Raw genomic sequence first — 24,700 nt, 5'->3', positions numbered from 1 at the left:
CAATTTCAAGGGATTAAATCCAAACACACCAGGAAGGTGGTAGTGCTCAGCTTCCCTAAGCATCTGGGGAGTGGTTCCTTGTGACAAAAATCTGGGATAGGAAACATTGGAAGGGGCTAACAAAACACAATGGAACTTCACCATGCAAAGTGTTTTTCTTTTGTAGATAACACTTATGTTTCCAGTTCTGATAACGATGAAGATGTGTTAGTTACAACAGAGCCAATTCCAGTAATTTTCCACCAAATTGCTACAGGTAATCCTATATCTATGGAGTTTTATCAAATTCATAATTTTGGAGGAAAGCAAAGATGTTGTCTGAACGTAGAGGGAGATATGATGTTAAAGGGTTCAGCTGTACAGTTTGCTGTTTTCTCTGGGCTTGTTCTAGTAAGTTGTCCAACATTTTAGAATAGAAGAAATGAAAATATTTCTTCTGGGGATCACTACAATTGTGTGCAGAATGTATTTTTTGCTTTTAATGTCTTGCAGCCTGTGCGAGAGCAATTCCCCTTGAATACAGCTAGAGATGCTGAATACTTTCCAATTATGAGTTTTCATGATCACTTGCTTAAAGCTTCACTAAATCTTCACCACTGCAGATGAAACAGTCTGTAACTGCTACTGCCTCTGGTGAATTACTTCAGGAAATCGTTCAGCTAAATTCCACTATAGAAAAAATTTTTGTTTTTTCCCAATGATTTTGGGGGCCTTCTCATTATAAATTATTTCCTTATTTTCAAAAAGGTACATGAAAGGGTACATGCCTTGATACATGAAAGGGTATGCTTGTCAGACATACAGACACATTTTTATTGTATTTAATAAAGATTTGTGAACACACTTCATGAAGGCAGTTTAGATTCTAGCAGACAAATTCTCTGATTATTTCAGGGTGCAGAATAAACTGCAAGAGCACTCTTAATTCTGGCAGGTCTTCAGATAGGAACACGACTTTGTATCATTATCATTATTATTATTATTATTATTATTATTATTATTATTATTATTATTATTATTATTATTATTATTATTATTATTATTATTATTACTACTACTATTATTATTTAGGACATTTTTTGCATAAAAGAGAATTATTTTGAATTCTACTGTGGGACCAGTATGATCTTCACTCTCTATCTCATTAATACTGATGTAAATCAAGAATAATCTACTGAAGTTATTGCAGGGGCACACAAACACAATCTTGCTATTATCATCAGAAATTTGTGATAAATTTTACTTGCAAATATTTCTTTACTTTGAATAGAAATTAAGCCTGTAATTTACAATACAGTAAAAACCTATCTTTTATATAGAAGGTTTTGTTTTCCTGAGGGGTTTGATTTCTCATTCTTTTATAAATTATATTAAATTAATGAATGACACTAAATTGTAAATCACGAATTGGGAAAAACAAAAATCCTATATGGATCAGCTGAGTTTCTATTCACACTTTAAAAAAGTCTTCTGGGAAGTAGAGGCTTCCTAATTTTAGACTGTTGCATTGTGAACTCTTTGATGCATTTCGTATCTGTAACTTTTTGTTCCTTAATTACTCTACTACTGCAACTAAGGATTCCTAGTCTGCATATGCAAAACTATTTTCACTTTTTTTCCCACACATATGTTCCTTGTTTTCCTTTTTTCTTTTTTCAAGAATTAAGAAAAACCAATGATGTCAACTATTGCTTATCCATAAAGTCAAAATTACAGAGGGAGAATGGAGAGGTATGTATTTCTTGTATGTATATTTAAACAGAAATTATTTTAAGGAACAAAAGAAAATAATTGAATATGAATATTTAGCATAGACTTCCTATCAAAATGTGCTTGTTCAATCTGTGCATGTTTACATGTTTTGGAATGTTACCATATTTCTCTGGGTTTCATAAATGGATTAACCAGCGATTCACTTAGTTGGGATAGAGATTCTCCTTCTATCCTAGGAAATATGTTTTTGGTGTTTAATTTTTTTGTCCAACAGTGTTATAGACTCTTTTGGCCCTAAATATACACCTGTCCTGGAAAGGTGGATAGTGATTCCATTACCTTTTACCCTACTCTGGCACATAAGACCACATCTCAGTTACTTCCTCCTGAGTGCTCCTTCAAATATCCCCCAGCAATCCCACTGCAGACTCTAGACCTCTGTAGGACTCTTCTCACCACGAGCAGAGTCTTGAGTGTTAAGTCTTCCAGGCATGGTGGCATTTGCCCTGTGCCTCTCGCACAGCTCTCTGGCCAGTCTCACTGAGGAAGAAGAGGCACAAAGGGGAAACCCACACTTGGGGCTTGGCCGTGTCATGGCCTCAGAGAAGGCACCCAAGTGCTCCTGCCTCAGGTGAGGGGTTGGGCGTTTCAGGGCTTCAGGTGCTTGACCTAAAGTCTTCCCTTGGTAAGGGTGGGTGCTGACTTTCTTAGCCTGGAAATGGGAGGTGAGCATGCCTGGGTGCTATGTGTATCGGGTTTTTTAGTAAATGAAATGTCATTTGACATGAAAAGCTGCACTGAAAATACTTTGCTTATTCTGCCTCATCGTTGTATTCATTGTATGCTCTGTGAACATAAGAAAAACAAGTGTGGGAAGAATTTACCCATTTCCTTAAAAGCCTGAAATATAGTTAGCTTCTGTGGGACTGAGTTTGAGCTTCTATTTTGTTTCTAGTTGAATGAGGGTACTTAAATGTGAAAGTACTGAGAAAAACACATTTATAAAAGAATCTCTTAACACTGGTGATTTCTGTTGGCTAGACAGTTCAAGGTTTGGTTAGGACATGATGGGCTTGTCACTATTCTAATGTGAGAGTTCTGTGTGGAATTTTTGTTCAGTTGATTTCTGTTTTGAAACATACTTCCCTCTGAAGTAATTTTGGTATAAAACAAAGAAGACTTAAAGTTTTTTTGTCTACTTTCAGTGAAGTAGAAGCAGAAATTATTTTTCATGTCTTGACAGAAATTGCCATGAGATTGGGTGAATATACCTTTGCACTGTATGTATACATACAGTGAATAGAGCAGGAATTTAGAGGCAGAGGTAGTAAATGGGATTACAATATCTGACCACAGAAATTGGTGATAAGTGTGTATGCCTACTGACGTTTATGGATGTGGAATTTAAGGGTAACTTCTGCTTTTTTGATTCATGTTTCTGATTTCTATTCCATTATGGTGTGTCTGTGTAGAACATGAGTAAGAAAAAAGGGGTTGAATGCATTATTTTCAGGTTGAAGTGAAGAATGATGATTTAACTAGGTGTTCTTTGGGGGCTACTAGTCACCATAGGGCCTAGAAATAACACGTGCATTGTGGGAAACAAGAATTACTCTCTCAAGCAATTTTATAGTTATAAGTAAAGGTTCTAGTGGTGGGAAACAGAATATAACATTTTATCTCATGCTGAGTTGCAGTCAGTACCAGGATCAGTTCAGCTTACTTGATATTATTCACACAGCAGCCTATTTGGAGCAGGCTTTACTTAGGTAAGCATAGGACTCTCTAATCCTTACTTTTCACTGTTTCAGAGAAGAGCTACTCAGAAAATTAAGTTTGAAACTTTCCCTGCACCAGGATGGAACTTCTGTTAAAAATAATAATTAAGCAGCAGTGTGTCAGGTTTTCACAGAAGGAACCATAAGATATTCCATGTTTGGACTTGTTTCCTGAAACTAGTAGGGTTTAATTATGAGAATAAAGTAAAATAAAGTTGTAGTAGGTTGCTGACACACCAAAAGATCTATGTCCAGAACCAGCCTTGATGAGAAAGTTAGGCTTTGTTTAGCAAAAGCACAGAGTGAAGTATCCCCACAAAGTCTGCTGAATTATCCAGTCCTTTAAAATACCATGCTGTGTTTCTAACCACAGAAGTATTATTTCTCCAACATATATTCAAAGTGTTTTTATGTACCCTGTATTAGGTGCTTTTTTCATGTGATATTTCGTTATTCTTAAAATGGGTCCTCTGGAAAAATTATACTAAAAGATCTCTTAAGAAAGGATGCTGTGGGCTTATTCATAAAAGCATAATTCCTCTAGTTACATTTAGATCTGTACATGCAAGGTCAACATATTGTTTCTATCATTGTTAACTTTCCTTTTCCATTAAGGAGTCACGACACAGCAGCACAGTTGAAGAAGACTCTGAAGGAGATAATGACTCTGAGGAATTTTATTATGGAGGACAGGTAATGCAGGAAATTTTTTGCACAAGTTCCAGGAAAGTAATATTTGAGAGTTCTTATGCCCATTCCATAAATTTATGTTATTTATTTTCTTATGTTTTTTCAGTGTTGAGTAGAGCGGCATGTGTATGTATGTACAAAACATAGCATTTTATGGCATAAATATTGAATGTGTTCAAAGTTATAATTGCAACATTTTCAAAATAACATTACTTGCTTTTGCAAAGCTATAAAAATGGAAAAAGCAAATACCCTCAGAAAGCTTGAAAGTAGAAGCTACTTGCTTACTTCCAGGAAGCAGATAACTGACTCTGTAACCGCTTTCACCCCATTATTAATACAAATGGGAAGTCAGACTGGATCCAGATCTGTTTCCTTTCTGGAGAATGGCCATTTTTTAAAGTAAAGAGCGCTGCATTTTTATGGTGAAAATCATTATTACAAAACAATTTAGGTCTAGGCAATAGTCCATTCTTTTTCTGAGCTCTAGAGTAAAATTCACCTTGAAAAATGCTGCATATTTTAGATGATTGCACTGCTCTGTGTCTTTCCTTCTTATTCCCTCAGCAGAATTAATTCTTACATTCTCTTGTGTATTGGGCAATAAAATCTTTTCATGCCTTTTTCTTTTGCAGTGTGCTTTGCACTGCTAATCTCTTTATTCAGATTTCTCTTGTTTTTTAGCCTCAATGTTGCCCCAAGGAGTCATTCCTCGCTGATGTTTATTAGAACTGTTTATTTCGATGAGCGCTTTAGTGAATTACAGTCGCTGTGGGTGAAGGTTGTCCCTTACCTCAGCCTTGAGGCTGAAGCCATCCGTGCACTGGGTGCAGAGCCAAGGCTGCAGGATCACGGCAGCCGTGCCAGCGGGGTGGGTCGGTGCAGAGAGCGTGGGATGCTGATGGGCAGGACGTCGCTGAGCCTCCTCTCCTGCAGAGCCAACAGTGCGCTGGGGCTAGCACACAAAATTCATGTTGAGGTGCTGTACAGTTCAAAAAAACCAAACCAACAAAGCCCCACAAACAAACAAACAATCAAGCAAACAAACGCCATGCCCCTGAAAAGCTATTAAAAGTTATATTGAAGCTTGAACTGAAACGATTTATTTTCATTGTTTGAAATAGCCAACACGGGGAATTGACTCGTGTTCGCTTTAGAAATGACTGCAGGAATTGCCTCCCTTCAGCTGCTGACTCCTACAGCCCCATGCTGGGGAGTGCTGGGGAGGACCATACACATAATTCACTGCAAAGAGAGACGTTTTATTTTAATCTGCCTGAGAGGAAAAAGCTTCTGATCTTGTCCTGTAGTGATGAGTTGTGTGTACTCGCTTCATTTTTCAACTCTGAAGGAAGGGCAGTAACCTCAAGATGAAGGAAAAGGCAGAAAACAGCTGGGAGTGCTTATTTCTTGAACCAGGGCTGATACATTTGGTGAAGGATGCCTGGCAGCGCCCAGATGGATTAATAAATATTAGCACTGCCTGTGAGATACGAACACAGATAGCAGTACAGCATTTTGCAAGCCATAAAAGACCTGTGTAATCGACAAGACTGGTTAGAATTTAAGTGCCTGATATTAAAATGGAAACTAGATTATATTGCATTGTCTTCACTAGGAGGTAATACATTTAATGGAAGGAATGGCAAAAAAGAAAATCAGGTCTGCAATAAAAATAAAATATCAGTTGATTATTACTGTTTTGAATATAAAGTATCCATAAACAAAATACAGTGAACAAGAAAATAAAAAAGGCCTCACAGAAAGTGTATTTAAAAAGAGGAAAAAAAGACATGTCTAATTTAAAATTTCATGGTCAAAAAGATAAAAGTCTAATGAAGACATTTGGAGTTAAAAAATAACACTGAGGACTCAGAAAATAAATAGGAAATCAGGTAATGAGCAAAGTTCCTTGAAAGACAAAAAAGAACAGTCCTTTTTCAAGCAGAGGGATTGTAGGAGTTATCAAGTGAGCACCAGGTGTATTGGGTAGACAAAAGATTCGACCATATACGTGGGGAGCAAACAAGACAGGCTCCTTCCTTTGAGAGAAGTGCCCACAGAGAGAGAGGGGGCAGAAATACTGACTGTAACAAATAGAAGGGAGAGATGACAGTGTAATTGTGTGCAGTACAGTTGGGAAGGATGGAGATCAGGATAATTCTCAGCATTTCTAAGTGGCTGCAGCTGGAAAGGCAGGAGAGCTGCTGCGGATGGAACAAGGCCCATGGAAGATGGCGTGTGGCATTTGATGAGCAGTGTAAAGAAGATGCAACCTTTTGCTTGTAAATTAAATGTTTGTATCCACTTCCTAAGCACCTGCTTGTAATCCTCCCTAAGGATTTAGTGGATAAATACTTTAAAGTAGCTAAGTGGTTCAATAGTCTAAGGCCTATTGATTTTCAATGGGATTTAGGTTTGTAAATCGCTTAATCTCCTTCTAAAAAGCAACCTTTTGTAAAATAATCTGAATAAGGTCTTAGATAAAAAACAGAGACTTTCTGAACATAGACCTTTCAGTCACAGCAGAGTTACCAGATTTTTTTAGCTTTTATATTCACGTTTTCTGCAACTCTGCTAATTCTTTCTTTGAATCACTATCTTCTACATTTGCAAAAAAGAACAGGACATGAAAACAGAAATACTACTGCCTTTGGCTCGCTCTCTGTGTGTCTGTTGTGCTTCTGCCACAGGACATACTTGAAAATGCAGAAATACAAAACCCTGACAGCCTCCTCTGTGTACATCAATATGTCTGTGGCACTAGTTCAGGGGTGGGAGATACCATACTGTGGTCTTAAAAAATTTGCCAGAACAGTGTTTTATTTCCTTTTTGAGTTCATAGCCTCTTGCCATGAGAAAATAGATTAGAAAAACATTATTTTAAGCAGTATGGTGTTCTGCATCATGTTACTTTTGTATTTTACTATTATTGAAACATAAGACTGATTTAAAAATCTGGTTTAGGACCAACAAAGGTGGCAAGTGCACCACTGCTACGATTTGTGAAATGATTGCTGTGCTTTCTTTGGAAGCAGGACAGCAATTATTTACGCATCTTTAAAGAATTCTTCTTTGAGTAATGAGCATGGAAAAAGGATTGGTTTCCCCCTACCTAAAGTGAAAAAAATTGCAATTTTCTTCCCGTGCTCTTCTACTTGGAAAATTGTTTTGACATGCCTGCCCAAACCAAAGAAGGATACTTTTTTAGTTATGGATAACATTTATATCTCTGACAAATACATGTCCGTTCCATACTGATGAATTTTGTGCCTTATACTTAAAGAATTCTAGGTCTAAGTCTAATCAAATTGCTCTCTGCTGATTTTCAAATGTAAAAAGGTGATCATCTGATTATTATTTGAATACTACTGACATTTAATTAAATTGAAAAGCACATCCCTAAGTATCAGAGCTGAGAGTGTCATAGAACTGATTTCCTATAGATTTGGGTGTACAAATGGAAGAAATAGTACTGCATGTGGGTGTGGCTCTGCAATCGCAAGAATTCTCTGCAGGATTCCTATATAAGTTTATATATATAGTGTGTGGGTCTAAAGGGATAAATTGCATTCTGCTGCTTTGCTTTCTGAATTTGTCAACGCTACAGACCAAATCCTACGCTCATTTCTGAATCTGTTCAAATCTAGGGAGTTCATTGACTTCTATGGAATTACTGTCATTCTAATTGTTCTAAAGACATAGATTTAAGTTCACACTATCAGGATGATTTTGCTTGAGAAGAAGGTAATAATAGACAGATGATGAATAGATTGTTACATGCCCAAAGAGGTATTTTGGACCTTGTAGAAGGTAGAAGGATATTAATTATTTTGACTAAATACAGTCCAACCAAACCATTTCACAAGTTTTGCTTTTTGTTATAAGCACAAAGATAACTTTCTCCATTTTTCATGTAGAGTTTGAAAAAAAAAAAGGGAGGGGTTGGTGTTTAGATGTATAGTTCTTTATACCTTCTCTGGTGTAATACTTAACACGAGAAAGTGTTCTTTTAATTTTACTTTTTTCATCTGATATTATTGCACTGGTGGGCAGAATGTAGCCAGTGAGTAACCTAAAAATGTAATTTAGATGCTGAGGTGGGGGTATAGAAAATAGTTTCATGCTTCTCTTGTGCCCAAGCCATTCTGTATCTAGTATATTTGAGAGTGTGACAACAAAGCAAGAGTGAGCAAACCTTTGTGCTGTAGTGGTTGGACTAGGATGACAAAACTGGGGACATCTGGTCCTTACCCTACTTAACATTTTTAAAATACACAAGAACAAACCCTGGGACAAAATAGGACAGATGGATGAGTCGTTTGCAGCTTCTTTTCCCACCAACAGGAAGACAACCCTCAAAACACTTCAAGGCAAAGGTGCCTGCTTTGAAAATCTTACTGCTTTAGCAGATGAGGTGGCCTCAGGGCTTCAACTCGTCTTTCTAAGTGTGGCATTAAAGAATCTTAATGCAGTGTATTTTACAGAGAGTAAATAGTCTAAATCAGGCGCCAGAAATGAAATACAGAACTCCCAAGATATTTTTCTTTCCCCAACAGGTTAGCTATGATGGAGAACTTCACAAGCACCCACAGCTGGAGGCTGATTTAACAGCAGTGAGAGAGATCTATGGACCTAATGCAGTATCTCTCAGGTATGGCACTGGCCTTTCTGTATTGTGGAACCTTGAATGTTTTGGACTTTGAGTTCTCTATGGACCTTCCCTGACTGCCAAAGCACAAGTCTTTTCTGATCATCTCTGCATGTTGTGTGACAAAGGAGGAAGCACCGCAAGCCAGCATCAGTGCTGGGCTTTTGGGGGTTCTTTTGCTGTTCAGCATGGTTGCAAGTAGCTGTGCTGAGAACAGCCCTGTTCTAAAACAAAGTTGTCTCTTGCAGTTCTAGTCAGGCAGCTGTGTTTTGTTGTAAATTACTATTCAACATTTCTCTAAACCCTTGTTAAACTCTTCTTCTGTCATATTCTGTATTTTGCCCTGGAGGTGAACAAGAGGAAGGGTAAGAGATTTAATAAATACTTTCCCTAGGGAACAACTGAAGGAATTTATCTAGTCTAGAAGAAAAAGAGAGAGAGAAGACACAATAACAGTTTTTCTTCTTCAAAAAAGCTGTTTGCAGGTAGAATGAGTGATCAAATACTCTGTATTGTCATCATGAGAGAGACAGTAATAAGCTAGGATTTGATCAGAGATTAGGGAAATTTTCAGATTGTGGGGATCTAAAGTACCCTACACAGGGAAGCAGTAGAACCTTGGTGAGATGTGAATTGCTAAGAGTAATTACAAACTGATTCTGTTGGGCACATATGAATATGCATGTCACATATGTATTTTAATAAGCATCAGGTAGTTTATAACTTCATTTCCATAAATGTAATCTTAATAATTCCATGAAAACAATAGGTAGGTAGGATGTAACAGACTTGTCCTGTATTGCAAGGAAAACACTGAAGCTGTCATACAAACCAAGTAAGAAGAAGAGAGACCATACCTACAGCTGTGGTGTACTATACCTTTTGAAATTAATGGAAATTTATCACACGTAAAGAACCTGAGGAATCGAAATCTGAATAGCTGTATATAGGTTTAGGAAATGGATAAATGTGTATTTGCTAAACTGATAACTATGAAATTCCTTCAAGTTCCTAAAATGGAAACATTATGTGTAACCTTTCAAAAACTTAAATGCATATATTTTATTGAATCAGCTGTTTCACTGGAAACACTGTGGTCCCCCTGGGCTCACTCTAGTAGAAACTGGTACCTGTGGCTGCTTTTGGCATGTGTAAAACTTTAATGCTTTATCCACTCTATTGCAGCTGAAAATATTTACAAATTCTTGGAAATACACCCCACAGCTTTAAGTGTTCCTTTTCATCCTCCTTGTGCAGCTCCACTTCTCTAAGAAGAGACAAGTTTGTCTGACAAGGGTATTGACTGAGAGTGGATATTTCCTAGACAGTGGACCCTCCTTTCAGTAATCTTTTGCTGTCACAGAGTCAGTTTTACATGCAAAAGCGAAGTTTCTGTATTTGCACACTTTTCACCACTGCCCTTAGAAATCTGCCCACAAAAGCCCTGAGAAAGTGATCCATGCAGCTGATCTCTTTACGTTGCTTATTCATTTATGAGCAGAGGACCTCTGGGAGCTTCAAACTCAAGATGTGTTGATGAAGCTATTGTAGAAAGCAGATCATAAGATGCAGGTGTTCGAATAAAACATGATTTCCTCCTCATGTCAGCTTGGGATACTAAAACTAGTATCATGTGTCTAAGATGGTAGTGGGGTGGGGGCAAAGAGATTTCAAGTGAATATGGAAATGTCACAGTTAAAACTAATTTTTATCTTATTCATTCTTCACTAATCTTTCTATTCCATTAGTTTAACCATTCCTCAGTTTTGTTTATAAAATTTTTCTTGTTTACAGCCTTTTGAATCTCAGTTTTGTAAGTAACACCAGCCTGCATTCATAAAAAATTACTTAAGATACCATAACAATGTTTGGATCTTCTGGAAAGTGAACAAAAATGATGCCACTGATGGGTAGGGTAGTGGCTAAGCCATTTAGTAGGCTTCCCTGGAGAGCTTCCCTGGAGAGCTTCCCTGTTTCAAAGCCAGGTTTTCAGTGAGCTGTAGGTCACCTCTGGGTGAGATGACGCTGGAGCAGCCAGCCCTGAAGGTGGCTGGGAAGTCTCCTGTAATACAGGAGGTCCTGTCCTGCTGTTCACCTGCCGTGTGTGCAATGTGTGGGCAGACCTGATCCAGAGAGTGATCTTGGGTTTTCCCTGACCAGAGAGAACCATTGGGTTACTGAATTTTGGTGAAAGGGGCTCCCTTCATCAAACTGTGCAAGAGCTCAAGCGATTTCTAGTGCAAACTCAGCCCTACCACAGCCAAGAGGTCACTTTGGTAGGAACCAGTTGCATTTTACTGTTTCAAAACTGCCTTATTGACTGATTTATGCACCACTGCTGCTGCTCTGCACTTAGTCAAGTTTAATAAATAAGCATGAAAGTCGCTGTGACAAGAAGCAGAGAAATGGAGTTTTAAAGTTACAAACATCCTAGTGTCTGGAAGCTAATCTGCGAAAATTTGAGAGATAGTACTTTTACAACATTGCCCACTTAAGTAATGTAAATGAAAAGGAAAACAGATTTTTGTTTAAGTGCATGAATAAGTATTTTCTAGCTCTGTTTTTCAGAAGTCTTCAAGTACTTTGGGGAAGGGCTGTCAGAGTGAGTCAGAAAATAAGAGACAGAAAAGTTGCAGTTTAAATGTAAGATTGCAGATGGCAATGAAATACCTGTTAAATCTGAATCTTGCAATACTACACATAACAGATAAAAAAGGTAACTATTGCCTGGAGCACATTACAGGGCAGTCTTTATTTTTGACAAACAAATGCTTGAATGTATGAAGCAATCCCCCAGGTGTATCATGCCATCCTCTAGACTATGTTGTATTTGTCTACAGTGGTTTATCTGAAGCCTGTTCTGAGGTTACTGGCTGTTAACCCGAAATAGTTTTGAAAATTAACAAGGGTTTTCTTGTGTCATAAATGGGAGTAGCATGTGACTATTAGTTTTTCTTTGTTTATCTGCACAGTAAGTGAGACAGAAATACATAACAGCAGTAGAGAGATATTTTGGAGGAATCAGTGGAAAAGCAAGCCTGTTTAAGCAAGATCCTCTGAAAAAAGCTTTTAAGTGCAGGAGATGGTCACCCACTGGGAATATTGATCCAATCTATGTAAATGTGTATTTTATAACTATTCTGATTTTACAGATAAGATAATCCTTTATAAAATCTTCCATGTTGTAAGTACTCCTGGATTGAGGAGTACCTTAAAGAGCTCTAATGTAATGTAATTATTTCCTTTCAGGGAATATGGAGCCATTGATGATGTAGATATTGATCTACATATTGATGTTAGCTTCCTTGATGTAAGTAATCTGATCACAGAATTACATAATGAACATTAATACCCATTTAATTTCGCTACACATAAGACTCTCTAGACAACCACTGATACTGTCTCTTTTTTTGGGAGACTTGATCTTCACAAGTTGTATTGATTGATACACAGCGGAAAGGTTTTCTTCCCTTTTATGACCACATTGTTAAAATGCTGTGTTAGGCTTTTATTTGCCATGTGTGTATTTCCTTCCAAACTTTTTTTGTGAATGGTAAATGTTTTAATAAATATGAATGAAACACCATTATTTTTATGTTAACCTAGGCATGAGTCAGGAGGAAGCACTTCTTACACTCCTGAAGAGAGGAGGACTCTATCAAGAGTGTTCCTGTACAGTGATTAGAGCGAGGGTTGACTGGCAAAGGGACAGTAGTGTTGTTTCTTGGCTGGCAACATGGCTTCTCTAGCTGTTGTGCTGTCATTCAGCTTTACACCTCCTCACCTCATCTGTGCAGCAACTTCCTGGCCTCTATATAAAGAACAAAAATGAGAACTTTTAAGGTCATCGATAGCTTCTGCACAGATATGTCTTATTTGCAGGCCCACACAGCACATAAGACAGTTACTGAGCCTTACTAAATTTTTAAGAAAATCTGATCATAGCTTGAATTATTTAGACCAGTTTTAAGGAGCTAAAGTTTCCTTAGCCCTTAGTTATGGGGCTAGTTTCTATTCTGGTTTTTTTTGGCTCCTTTGCTTCTCAGCTTTGAAGCAGTACCTGTTGGTAGATGGGAATGTCTCTGCCTGTATGTGCAGTGTTGTGTATAAACCTCTGCTTGGTTTAAATGAGCTCAGCCAAGAACTGGAGTAGTCTGACTCTGCTCTTCGGGGGGTGTTGATGTGCCATAATTGTCCTGAGTCTGATGTGTTAGGTTGGAGTAGATGCTATAGATGCTAAACAACTGGGTGAATGGATGGATTGTGTTTATTTAGCAACCCTAAGGCAGACTGACAAAAAGCAGTGGTTCCTCACAATGGCTAATGATGTCTGTTGTATTCTTTTTGTCTTACACTAGGAGGAGATTGCTGTGGCCTGGGATGTAATTCGCACAGAGCCTATAATAGTGCGACTGCACTGCTCACTTACACAGTACCTAAATGGTCCAGGTTGGTCAATTTTGTGTTATTCTTGTGCCTTGTGTGGTGCCCAGTCAGAGCCATGGGGCTGACACTTACTCACTACCACCAGATCTTTGACCCTGCTTGTGCTCGCTTCTACTGCTGAGAGGAGTCCTATTGATTTGAAATTAGGCTTATGTGTATTTGCGTGGCTGGGCCCTTGCTAGTGACACAGGCATCTAATTTAAAGTTTCATAGGTTGATTTTGGGAACTTGTTTTCCTGATATCCTTTTGAGATGCAACTGCTTCCCCTAGGAACCAGGGTTAAGCAGTAAAGATTGAGAGTTTCTAATACGTGATTTCCTCAATTTTGAAATAAAACCTCATCTGCACCGATGAGATATGACTGGTAATGAAGACATACACAGACCTGTGCAGCACATTAACGTGCCCTTCTTCATGCAGCTTTAAAGAGTCAGGCCATGGTAATTGCCCTTTCAGCTTCTGGTTTCTACATAAGTATGTGAACTCTGGAAATCTTCAGATTTGAAAGAGTTTTTAAGTGAGTTAAGTTTCCTCTTTAGAGAAAAATGGTCAAGCTCATGAAGAATCAAATGGTTTTGAAGATTTGGAAGCATTCATATATGAGAGTGAGCTCCAGTTATTTTTTTACAGTGCAAGTCAGACTCAGTTTGGATAATAACTTGCCCACCCTCGGAGACTTGCAGTGCAGGCTGTCAGTTCATGCTTTTATCTGTGGGAGAATTCTGCCTCTGGAAAATGAATAGATATTTCCAGTCCTGTTTAGCAAAATCCGTCCCAATGAGCTTTTTCTATAGGATATGTTGTCCAAAAATTCTAACTATAAGCTATATTCTGTTAATTCAAATAAGCATTTCATTATACCAATCTTTTTTTTCCCCTTGACTGTGGTTTATTACTTCAATCATTTTTGTTAATATAGAGATCTTAAAGTACGCATTTGCGATAGCAGGAAGCAGTGTTAGTGTTCAGAACATTCCTATTGAAATGTAATTTAAAAAATAAAGACGTACAGCGAATATGAGAAGGTGAAGTGTATAGAGCAGCGTGTAGTGAGAAATGAGGAGTAACAAGAATATCTATTCTGCATCACTGACGAGGTTAAGGTGGCAAGCGTAGTTCCCAGTGCTGCAGCTGGCTGCTTGTGGGAGTGCCGGAGTTCTGAGAAAGGCAGGAGCAGGGCCACAGGCAAGAGCTTTGCTGACGTTGGCTTTATGAGCTCAGCTGCTGTTGCAGCCATGTCTCTTTATTTACTAGCAAAGCACAGTGAGATCCACCGTCTTTTGTGTTAATTATGTGAATTCCTCTTCTGTTTTCTTGAGAATACAGAGCCAGAATTTTGTGCTGTATCTGTTTCTGCTGTACAAGGTTCTATTGATTGAGAAACTGGAACACAGTACATTGCAAGGCACACTGGGGGATATGAGCACCACCCTGTAGCTGTGTAATGCACTGATTTTAGGTGGCTCTTCTAGTTGATAGCTTGTCTTAGCAGTGTCTGCGTGGGCAGCTTGTCCCTCATGCCTTAGAAACCTGTCTTAGAGAGGATGAATCAGCCAGTGGAGGTATGGGCATGTCTCATCTGATTGTGGAGTCTAGACAAAAATTTTGGTCTAGATGTCAGATTTTAAGATTGTTGATTGGAGGTGTAATAATATTTAAAGTATTCCCCATCCCCCCAGCCTCCTGTAGAGTGTCTGAAATTTGACAATCCAGAGATATTGCTATACTTAATGAAATCATTCATCCCTTTTGAAAAAAATCATTGGTTTGTTTTTAAAAGATGAGTTTATGTTTGATGTTATTTGAATAATAACATTAGAGGAGAGGAACTACTGACCTTTGAACTAAGTTAAATTGCATGGCAAACTTAGATATATTGTATTTTATTATCAAATTTAATCTATTAAAGCAAAACTAAAGTGCAACTTGGATATTCTGAATAAAATTCTGCTGAATGGTCAGAATAATACCAAAATACTGATTTTCCATTTCTAAAAAAATTTGAACAAACTCCAAATTTTTGTTTTAATTTCTTTTTTATTTTACCTTGGTCATTATCCCCTTATGCGATACAAAGTATGCAGTTTGTTTGTGCTTGTAATATGCTTTGGTTGTTGTCCTGCCTTGAGGCCCTGTGGCTCTCAACAAGTACTGGCTTCCATCTGCCACTTCTATCTAGCAAATGTTACTGAAGGATTTTGGTAATGCCACTAGCTAATTGCCGTCCTTTACCCTGAACGTTTGCCATTTCTGATGTGAATATGGATATACCAGTGTTAAGACAGTCCTTGAGGACATTTCAGGGTAATCCTTAGCCACTGGAATTCACATATCAGGCACTTGTATGATGGTTTTTGATCTTTATTAAAACACCCTCAAAAACAAAAGCCAGATACAAATGAATTCAGTTTCAGTCTGGACTTTCTTTGTAGCCACAGGAATTCTGCTGCGTATAGACTACTTACTTGGGAAAAAAGTTTAAAATACTGGGTGAGATGAACTGCCAGTCCATATACATTTAATCTGATGCTGCTTGCCACTTGCATAGTGTATATGTATAAAACGACATATTTTTGTAAATAAAATGAGTGGGAAGAGATACATTTGGGAGAATTCCATGTGTAAAATTGTAAATTACATTGGCTGAGGTTTCAAAAAGGACCATTCCTTTCTTAATATGCTTAGATGATATGTCCACCCTTGCCATTGCTTCAATTTAATTGTCTGTAGTCAAGCTCCACAAAGAAGAGGGTCCTTAAATAAGAGTTAGGGGGTCACCAGTTTGTCATTACTGCTGTAAGTTCATGTATCAACGAAATGTCCTTTTTCCCTAGTGCCAACTGTGGATGTATTTCAGATTTCTACTAAGGAAAGATTTGGGCTGGGACATCAGCTGAAAAAGTAAGTCTAGAAAAGTACAAACCCATGTTTATAGGCAAATATTGCACTCTTTTAGTTACTGGAGCATGTCAAGTAGAATAAAATTCATATTGTCAGGTTTGTTTTTGGATCAAACTATCTTGAAGTTGTTTATCTTTAAATAAAAGTCAATATTTGCCATACTGAGTTTGTATTTGACAGCTGTTGATGAGAAACTGATTTGTGTTACTTGCCAGGGTTTTCTGTCACTTTAGTACCTTTTAGGAGGTAAGCTATAAAAGGTATAAGGACCATATCTGGGAATGTTCAGTTTCATGTTTCTGCTTAGATGGTGAAGCCTCTGGAACAGGAGACTTTTTGAGCCCCATGCATACCCTGAGGGGGCTATGCTTTCATGGTTGCCTCTAGGATATACCACAGAAATTAGGCCATCCCTGTTTTGAGGACAAGGTGGCAGGATAGTCCAAAAACCTGGCAGTTTCATGTGGTCATAGTACAACTCTTTTTAATACAATTTTGCCGAGTCATCTCTTTGCATATGCTTTTATACATGTGATAAATTTTTAAGTATATAGGCTTAGTATCTCACCATTACAACGTTAAGAAGCCCCTGAGGGGGAAAAAAATCCTGTTTAGTGTTTTAAGAAATTCAGTGCAGCATTTTCATATTCTTACAAATGAAGCAAGTTATTAAAATCTCTATGGTACATGACTTTGAAGAAAAAAAAAAAAGAAATGCTTCCTCAAAATGTTCTCTTAAAATGTTTTGCTGTTTACCCTGTCTGTGATTTTTGCACCAGGTAATTACTAAAGGTTCCCATGTGACATTTTCAAGAACATAGCTGCACAGTTCACAACTGAGCAGGAGTAAAAATTCCTGTGAGCCCAGTGGTCCCTCATGGCTCTGGCAATGGGATATTTCTTTTTTTCACCAAATTCAGCCTTGACTTTTATCACCATTAAGACCCCCACTGCCAGATTAGTCAGAGAACAAGGTTCTGCTTAGCCATGCAGATACAGTAGCCTGTGGTCATGTGAGAGGTAAGAACCCTGTAGCTGGATTTGATGCCCTTGACTCAGTTTGTCTCTAGACCTCCATGATAGGAATAGTCTGCATAAATTTTGCAGTTGCAGTGGCTTTTTACACAGACTGTATTCTCATTAGGAGTCCCATATTAAATTAGTTCTATGTGGAAAAAAAAATGCTTTTTGAGGATCTGGGGCACCCAATCACTAGTCTAACTAACACTGTTAGTGTTCTGCCACATAGATGAAGGAAAATTCCAGCTGTAGAGTGAGAGCACTGCATTGTCACCTGCGTGGTGACCATTGAGACCATAGTGTTAAAATGAGTATGTCCTGGCTGGGATAAGAAAACCTTTCTTTTCTATCTTAATTTGCAGAATCATGCAGACATTTGTTACACAACAGTGGAAGAACAGTAAAGAAAAATCTAACTGTACGCACAATAAGAAGGTGTCTGACAAAAAGGTGAAATCCCCTCTGCACATCTTTTCTACATTGCGCAGGTAATAGCAAGAAAAATGGGCTGTTATTACCATAAACTGTTCAAAATCCACAGCAGACTTCACAAGGTGAAATCTTGACTTTTCTCCACAGAGAAGTTCTCTATTTATATCTTACCTCATGGGTTTCCTGTCCTTGCATTGCATCACATCAGGAGTGAACTAGGTACTGTTGCAGCTTCTAAGATTATTAGAAGCCAGAGCATTTCAGTGCCCTGCTGTCTGAAACAGCCATGTTACAACTGGAACTGGAAATAAGTAATTTTATTTTAACTCGTGCTGGAATTTTTATTTTTATCTTTACTTGAATAGCAAGAATAAAAATACAAGTCATACATATGTATAGCATATGCTATGTATATTTTAAAAAACTTTGTTTTTCCAGCTCTTCTTCATTCAGCAGTTTGTATATTTAGTTTTTTTTTAAACTGGAATGATCATAATTGAAAGAATGATTTTTAAAGATGCTGAGCACCCTCCCCTCTCCAGTATTTGACTACATTAATGTTTTCCACTTCTGAAATGCAGGCACAGAATTTCAAAGAGAAAAGGCATTACAAAGCGTAAGAAAGAGTTTATGAATAGTTTGAATGAATTTGAATTTAATACGATTTCTGCCAGTTGCTCATACTCGTAAGTATATGTAGAATCAGGCTCTGATTTTACCTCTTTCAGGGTTGTGACTATTTACTCTAGTGTGTTTTCCTGATTGTGGAGGGTTGACAGATCACCCCTTCAATTCAATTACTGAATTTGAGTCGAATGCTTCTTTGAATATTCCTTCTTTTTGATGAATTTTACTGTTCTGAGTTCAGAGTATGAAAAACAGATAGAATAGAGCAATTGCTCAGATTGAAAAAGGAGGGAATGCCCAAAGTGACAAAACATTGCTTATACGAAGGTAGAGGAGGAAAGTGTTTTGAGTAGAAGTCTTTTCCATTCCCTACCAACACACCGCTGCCAAGCACAGGCTGTAGCTTGGGGCTTGTTTTTATTCAGAATACAAAATCAGCTCATTCTTTTTCCTCTTGGTTTGGGAGCTTAAGTCTAGAGACTTCAGACTTGGCTCAGCCCAAGCGCAGGGGTCCTCTCTGTCCCATCTGAGTGGGCCAGCTGCTTACAGTGAATCAGCAGCCGCCACCTGCATCCTCCACTGTCAACACTTGCTAACAGGGTGGGGAAACGTGCCAGCCTCTCCCCTTGGGTTTTGACTTCTCTATTTGATGCAAAAAAAACCCACCAAAACCCCCCACCCAAAAAAAAAAAAAAAACCAAAAAAAAACCCAAAAACCCACCCAGCAAAAGAAACAAAAAAAAAAAACCAAAAAAACCAAAGAAAAGCAAAACAAAACAAACAACAACAACAAAAAATCCAAAACAAAGAAAAAACCTCCTAAGATTGGTGTTGCCTATAAAACATAGGAAAATGATTCAGCATAGTTGTTACAGGTTCTTTGCAAGGACAGGGGAATGTTAACCTCACAGAAATGTGACAGTTTGTGTGAATGTTGTTTCATTAAAACCTTTTGTTCTTTACTTCCTGCATTTGTAATTTAGGTCTCTCACATTCTCATTTCTGGTGGTACAGGTGTAGAATTTGTCTCTAACCAGAAAGAAGGGTAAATTTGTCTTTCACAAAGTGCCCAGATTATTAGGATGGTTTTAAAATAATATACTTTTCATCTGAATTAAGTTTGATGTCTCCAAGTTTCACTGGTACTTCATTGTATCTTCCATTGGATCTGAACATAGAATTTCTTATGCTGCTTCCAGAATGCAATAACTTTCATGGGATCATGCTGTGATCATTACATAGAAAATACAGATTTTGATAAGGAAAATCTGTTATAAGAGTGGATTTCATTTTGAAGATAGTTTCCTGAATAATTGGTTTGTTTTGAGACACAGAAGACCTTACAAAAAGCTGTAAGGTCACAGATCTAACTTCTACTTGAATAGTTGATTGTCTTTTTGATTGATGAGCTCATGTGTAAATAGGAGTAAGTTGTTTGTTTTGATATTGGAAGATGTTTTATATACATTTTTTTATTAAAAGTCTGGGTTGCATTTATCACTAGTGAAAAACATAAACCCAGGTGACACTTGGAAGTCCTTACATTTGTGTGATCTTGCTTGATTTGCCCAGGATTTTGATTATTCTCCAACTTTTCCATGTTCTTTATGCTAAGGTCGCCAAGTTATCCTCCACCTGGCTGTGGTAAAAATAAGTCAAAACTGAAGTCAGAACAGGACGGCATCTCCAAGACCCACAAACTACTGAGAAGGACTTGCTCTAGCACAGTGAAGGCGGAGGATGTGTGTGCCACAAAATCCCACCGAACCTTTGGCCGCTCCTTGTCGAGTGACCCGAGGGCTGAACAGACAATGGCTCTCAGATCGCACAAACTGCTGAGCCGTGCTTGCTCTGCAGCTGTCAAGCAGGAGGAGTGCATCTCTTTAAAGCCCCATAAGGTGTTAAATAGGTCGTGCTCTGGGGATCCTCGATGTGAGCACAACAGCACCTTGAAGCCCCACAAACTTTTAAGCAGATCCTACTCCAGTAACCTTAGAATGGAAGAATTGGATGGGTTGAAGAACCACAAGTTGCTCAGCAAGACTTACTCCAATGCCCCTAAATCATCCAAAATGGAGCCTTTCAAGGAGTCCACCATGGCAGAGAGCAGGAGGCTCTCTCTTACCTCAGGGCTTATTGGTATCTTAACACCATCCTCATCATCACCTTCACAAGCTGCTGTGCGTAATATTTTTTTTTGTATTTTGCTCATTTTCCTCCTATTATTTTCCAAGTGTGCTATTATGCTTTTTGTGTGAAGGCATTAATACTTAGGATATATGATAGTGACTATATTAGATATACTTGGAGACAAGAGCAATGAAGTCAGCTTTTTAAGGAGGATTCAAACAGCTGTGCATACACGTATACTTAAGTTACAAAATCAGAATCTGCTGGGGTCAGGACAGAGATTTTATGTGTCGTGTTGAAATGCAGCTCAACGCACAGCTGTTGGCCATGGGAAAAATTCAGTCACCCACTTCTTCCCTGCATACTTCTGCAGGAAGAAGGGAGAGTGTGCACTGCTGTGCTGCAGAATTATGCTGGTTGCAGAGCAGAGGACTTTTATAATTTCCCTGCTTGTTTCATGAGGGAAACAACTGTCCATTAGATGGTTTGAGTGCCACGTCACCTCTCCTTCTAGTCTTTGCATCTGCCATCATCATCATCGTCATCATCATCACCATCATACTGGAACGAGCTCAGCCATGGTTCCACTCACCTCTTGCACATTTGTGATTTGTGAAGGGTTAAACTTAAACCTTCAAATGTGCTGGGGGACATTGGAGGCCACGCAAGGAACTGGGGCCATGCTCGTCCTCTTCTTTCCCTCAGAGCCGTGATCAATTGGGAAAACAAAGGGCAGCATATACTCTTGCATTTAAGAAAGACCTTTCAAAATCGATTATTCTACCTATACCTCTTCAAAGATGGCTTTTTACTTTAGAAGGAAGAGTGGGTTTGTTTGCAGTCTTTCAAGGCAACAGCCTGTTTTTTGTGTTTGATGTGGGGAGAAGTGTTTAGAAAATAGTTCTCTCTACTCCTTTTGCCTGGTGGTACCTTGGAAGCTGATTCTTCCTTCAGATGCCATACATACATTTAAAATAAGGCATTCTAAATAATGAAATTACATTGAATGTGCTATATTTCACGGTAATTTAGTTTAGTAAGCTTTAAGCTGTACTCTTCAGATCTAAAGTCAGGGATACACTTTCATAAGATCATTTATATGTATGCTGTGTGTGGTTGATTTATGTGATGTGCACAGCAAAATTAATTTAAGATGAGCCATCAGACTTTATTTTTGTTGCAGTTTAGAGATGCAATTTTTTTCTGATTCAGCAGAGAATGTATTACCGTAACAAGACTTTTCTCTCCTGACATTAATAGGAAAAGTCCCTTTGGTTTTTTAAGATAATGAAAAGCTGACCATGTTTCATTACTGATGCTATCACCTGATAAAGAAAAAAGGCAGCTATCACCTGATAAAGAAAAAAGGCAAGCCCTGTTTGGCAGCCTATAAAAACTACCCATAATTTATTGCTTCAATGCACTTACTTTGAGGGGAGATCATCACATACATGGTCAGATGTAGTTTGACTTTAGTGGAAGGGCATCAAGAATCTTTCACATTTTATATGCAGGCATCAGATATATGGGTCATCTAGGTGCCTAGCTGCAATTTGAAGTCAGTTGAATGTAGGAGTGATGAATTAAGATACTGAGTTCCCTTCAATTCTCAGCTAAAATGTGAGTCTCATATATGAATACAAGGAGGATTGTTTCCCAGAAGAAAAATGAAAAAGCGGTTAAGCAATTAAACAGTAGAAAAATGAAAGGAAATAACCCTATTTTAAAAAACCTGCCAAAACACTGTAAGTGGAGCTGATGTAACTCTGTTCAAAACAATGTTTGATTGAAATAGGTGTCATTTATAGATAGATGCCTCCACAATAGATGCCTCCCTTCTGGAGGGAAGTCTGAACCTTACTGACTCTTGTTAACAGAATAACAGAAGTTACTTCTAATTTATGTTGTTGTGTGCTGAAAGAAAAATGATTTGAGTAGTATCTGAGCATAAAGATCTGTTAGTGCAGTGTTGCAGAAGTGAGACCTTAGTACATATAAAATAAAAACATTTTCAGCCTTACTGAGAGTTACAGAAGTCTTTCAAGCCTTAACATACAGCCCATGTTTGGATAGGCAATATGCAATGAAAACGCAATGGAAGTTGCCAAACTTTAGCTTATTAGGATGGAGTGAACGCACTGGTGTTTTCATTTGAGATTAAAGTTACTCAGGTGGTGAGATACAAATCTTCATTAGACTTAAGAACTAGAAAGAAATACTAGAAACCTACGCCATACTCAGTAAACAGTAAAAGGATTGATTATTTGTAATGCCTGGTTCACAAGTGAGAGATCTCTTTAGACGCAAATTGTTTACATATTTACATGCAAAAACTTACAGATGCTTTTACCATTCCCTTATAATTAGTCTGCCAACACTGAAATTGCCTCAACTTTTTCCTTGCAGCAAAATTATGGTGCAAAATGCATTCCAGTGCGAGACCGTGGCTTTCTTGTGCAGGTAGGATGTCATATCCTATTCATATATGAAACACTGTGTAGCATGAGCTGACTGTTAATTATTTTTAAACAGATGCTGTTATTCTCATTTTCATTGTTCTCAGACTATTGAATTTGCTGAGCAGCGGATACCAGTATTGAATGAATACTGTGTGGTTTGTGATGAACCTCATGTGTTCCAGAATGGCCCTATGCTGAGGGTAAGTGGTGTGCTGGTAAAACAATGCATTTTGTAGTGCCTTGAACAGCTGTGGACCATACAAACCTGTTGGAAAACCATTAAATTATTTCAGATGGGTTTCATCCTAATTCTCTTTTGAGATGCAGAAATATGAAGCATATTAACTAGACTTTGCTGTAAATTTGGAAACAAAAAAAGTCTTACAAGGAAGGGAGAGAGAAATTAGGCTTGTATCATACCACCGAAGGGGCATGTATTTCACTGAACACTATTGTGCTGCAGTAGTCACAGCCAGATAACACAGAGAACTGCATTAAAGTGTTTTTCCCAGTGCTCTGGCATTCTTCTGAAAGCTTAGGGCACCTCATCCCTGAGCTTTTATCAAGCCATGACCACAGTATTTGCATACACTGGTGTTAATGCCAGCGCTCTGCAAAATTCTTCTGACCTTGTTTTGCTCACAGGCTGCTGGAATGAGCCATTCTCAAATGTGATAAAAAAGGCAGTAGAAGGAGATGTTCTGTGAAGTGCCTGATCTAGCAGTGACCCAGACTAGGAGCACTGTTGTGGCTCAGTATGCCCAAAGTCTGGCCAGTTAGGCAGCTCTTCCTTTCATTCCTCTATGATTGGGAGCAGAATTTTGCCTGCTGGTCATTGTAGCCTCTCTCATGCTGTTGGTGGAACAGTGGAAAAAAGTAAGATTGGTCATGAGGGACACGCTGCCTGGAGCTGCTGGATCAGTGCAGCTTGGTGAAAGAGTATATTAACAGAATACAGTTCTTAGTTTAGGACTGGTCTTGCGGTTTAGAATCCTCTTGTTTCACCTGCCCTTTATCCAGTAATGAAACATGAGTAACCTAAAAAGATTAAAGCCATGGGAAACTAACTCCATTGAATAAGTGGTCTGATACAAGGCAATTTCTCCACAGTGTGGCCAGCAGCTCTGCATAAGCTGAAGCAGACCTTGTCTATGATAGTTCCATGGAACTAAATTCATGAGGACTGTTGCTCTAACTGGTAGCAGAAATCACCTCAGTGTCACTCCCCATGGCACTGACTGGCACCAGGGTCAGGCATTCTGACTGCATGCAGGGTGTGCAAATGGGCTGCTGGTAGCATTCGAAAAAGCATATACATACCCAGTTAACACTGTTTAAGTAATTGGATATCCAAACCTCTATAGTTTTGGATATCCAGTCAGAATTACTTTTGCCTCTTCAAGCTCATATCTATCTTTTAAAAGCAAGGCTTTCTGATAGGTTTATCAATAGCCAAAACTGATTAGAAGCCTGTAAAAATGCATCAGTTCCTCACTGTTTGTCTTTGAATACACTGCTATGTATATTACCCATGACAGAAAGAGATAAGACAAATTCAGTAATATTTGGAGAGTGATTAAAGTTTGGAAAACATAATTATTTATGTTATTGGACATAATATAATTATTATGTTATCTATTATCAAAACAAACGTAATTACTATGTTATCTATTATCTGTAGGTCAAAGCAAAGAGTAGAATTTATTCTACTAAAAAGAACCAGAATGTAAAGTTATCTGCTCTAAATGAAAAAAATCTAAATTCCTTCTTTCCCACCATAAAGATTAAAATCTCTCAGAATTACTCTTTTGTATCTTCAATTTAAAGGATCATTTTATAGCTATCTGTTTAA

General features: G+C 38.1%; 1 protein-coding gene across 2 annotated transcripts in view; it reads left to right on the top strand.

Moving 5' to 3' along the window:
• Nucleotides 1-24,700, top strand: part of PARP8 (poly(ADP-ribose) polymerase family member 8) — a 122,008-nt gene that overhangs the window by 60,429 nt on the left and 36,879 nt on the right. The window contains exons 4-15 of one of the 2 annotated variants that reach the window (XM_058043371.1): nucleotides 167-256; nucleotides 1,661-1,731; nucleotides 4,107-4,184; nucleotides 8,741-8,835; nucleotides 12,082-12,142; nucleotides 13,191-13,281; nucleotides 16,114-16,180; nucleotides 17,563-17,688; nucleotides 18,214-18,318; nucleotides 19,875-20,439; nucleotides 22,796-22,849; nucleotides 22,953-23,048. In XM_058043371.1, the coding sequence (XP_057899354.1) occupies nucleotides 167-256; nucleotides 1,661-1,731; nucleotides 4,107-4,184; nucleotides 8,741-8,835; nucleotides 12,082-12,142; nucleotides 13,191-13,281; nucleotides 16,114-16,180; nucleotides 17,563-17,688; nucleotides 18,214-18,318; nucleotides 19,875-20,439; nucleotides 22,796-22,849; nucleotides 22,953-23,048 (1,499 nt within the window). The remainder of the gene's footprint in view (nucleotides 1-166; nucleotides 257-1,660; nucleotides 1,732-4,106; nucleotides 4,185-8,740; nucleotides 8,836-12,081; nucleotides 12,143-13,190; nucleotides 13,282-16,113; nucleotides 16,181-17,562; nucleotides 17,689-18,213; nucleotides 18,319-19,874; nucleotides 20,440-22,795; nucleotides 22,850-22,952; nucleotides 23,049-24,700) is intronic. The other variant, XM_058043372.1, reaches the window with a different exon arrangement.

This window comes from Melospiza georgiana, chromosome Z (assembly GCF_028018845.1).
Source record: "Melospiza georgiana isolate bMelGeo1 chromosome Z, bMelGeo1.pri, whole genome shotgun sequence".
In the NCBI taxonomy this organism is placed as follows: domain Eukaryota; kingdom Metazoa; phylum Chordata; class Aves; order Passeriformes; family Passerellidae; genus Melospiza; species Melospiza georgiana.
This window is presented reverse-complemented; position numbering and strand designations above follow the sequence as displayed.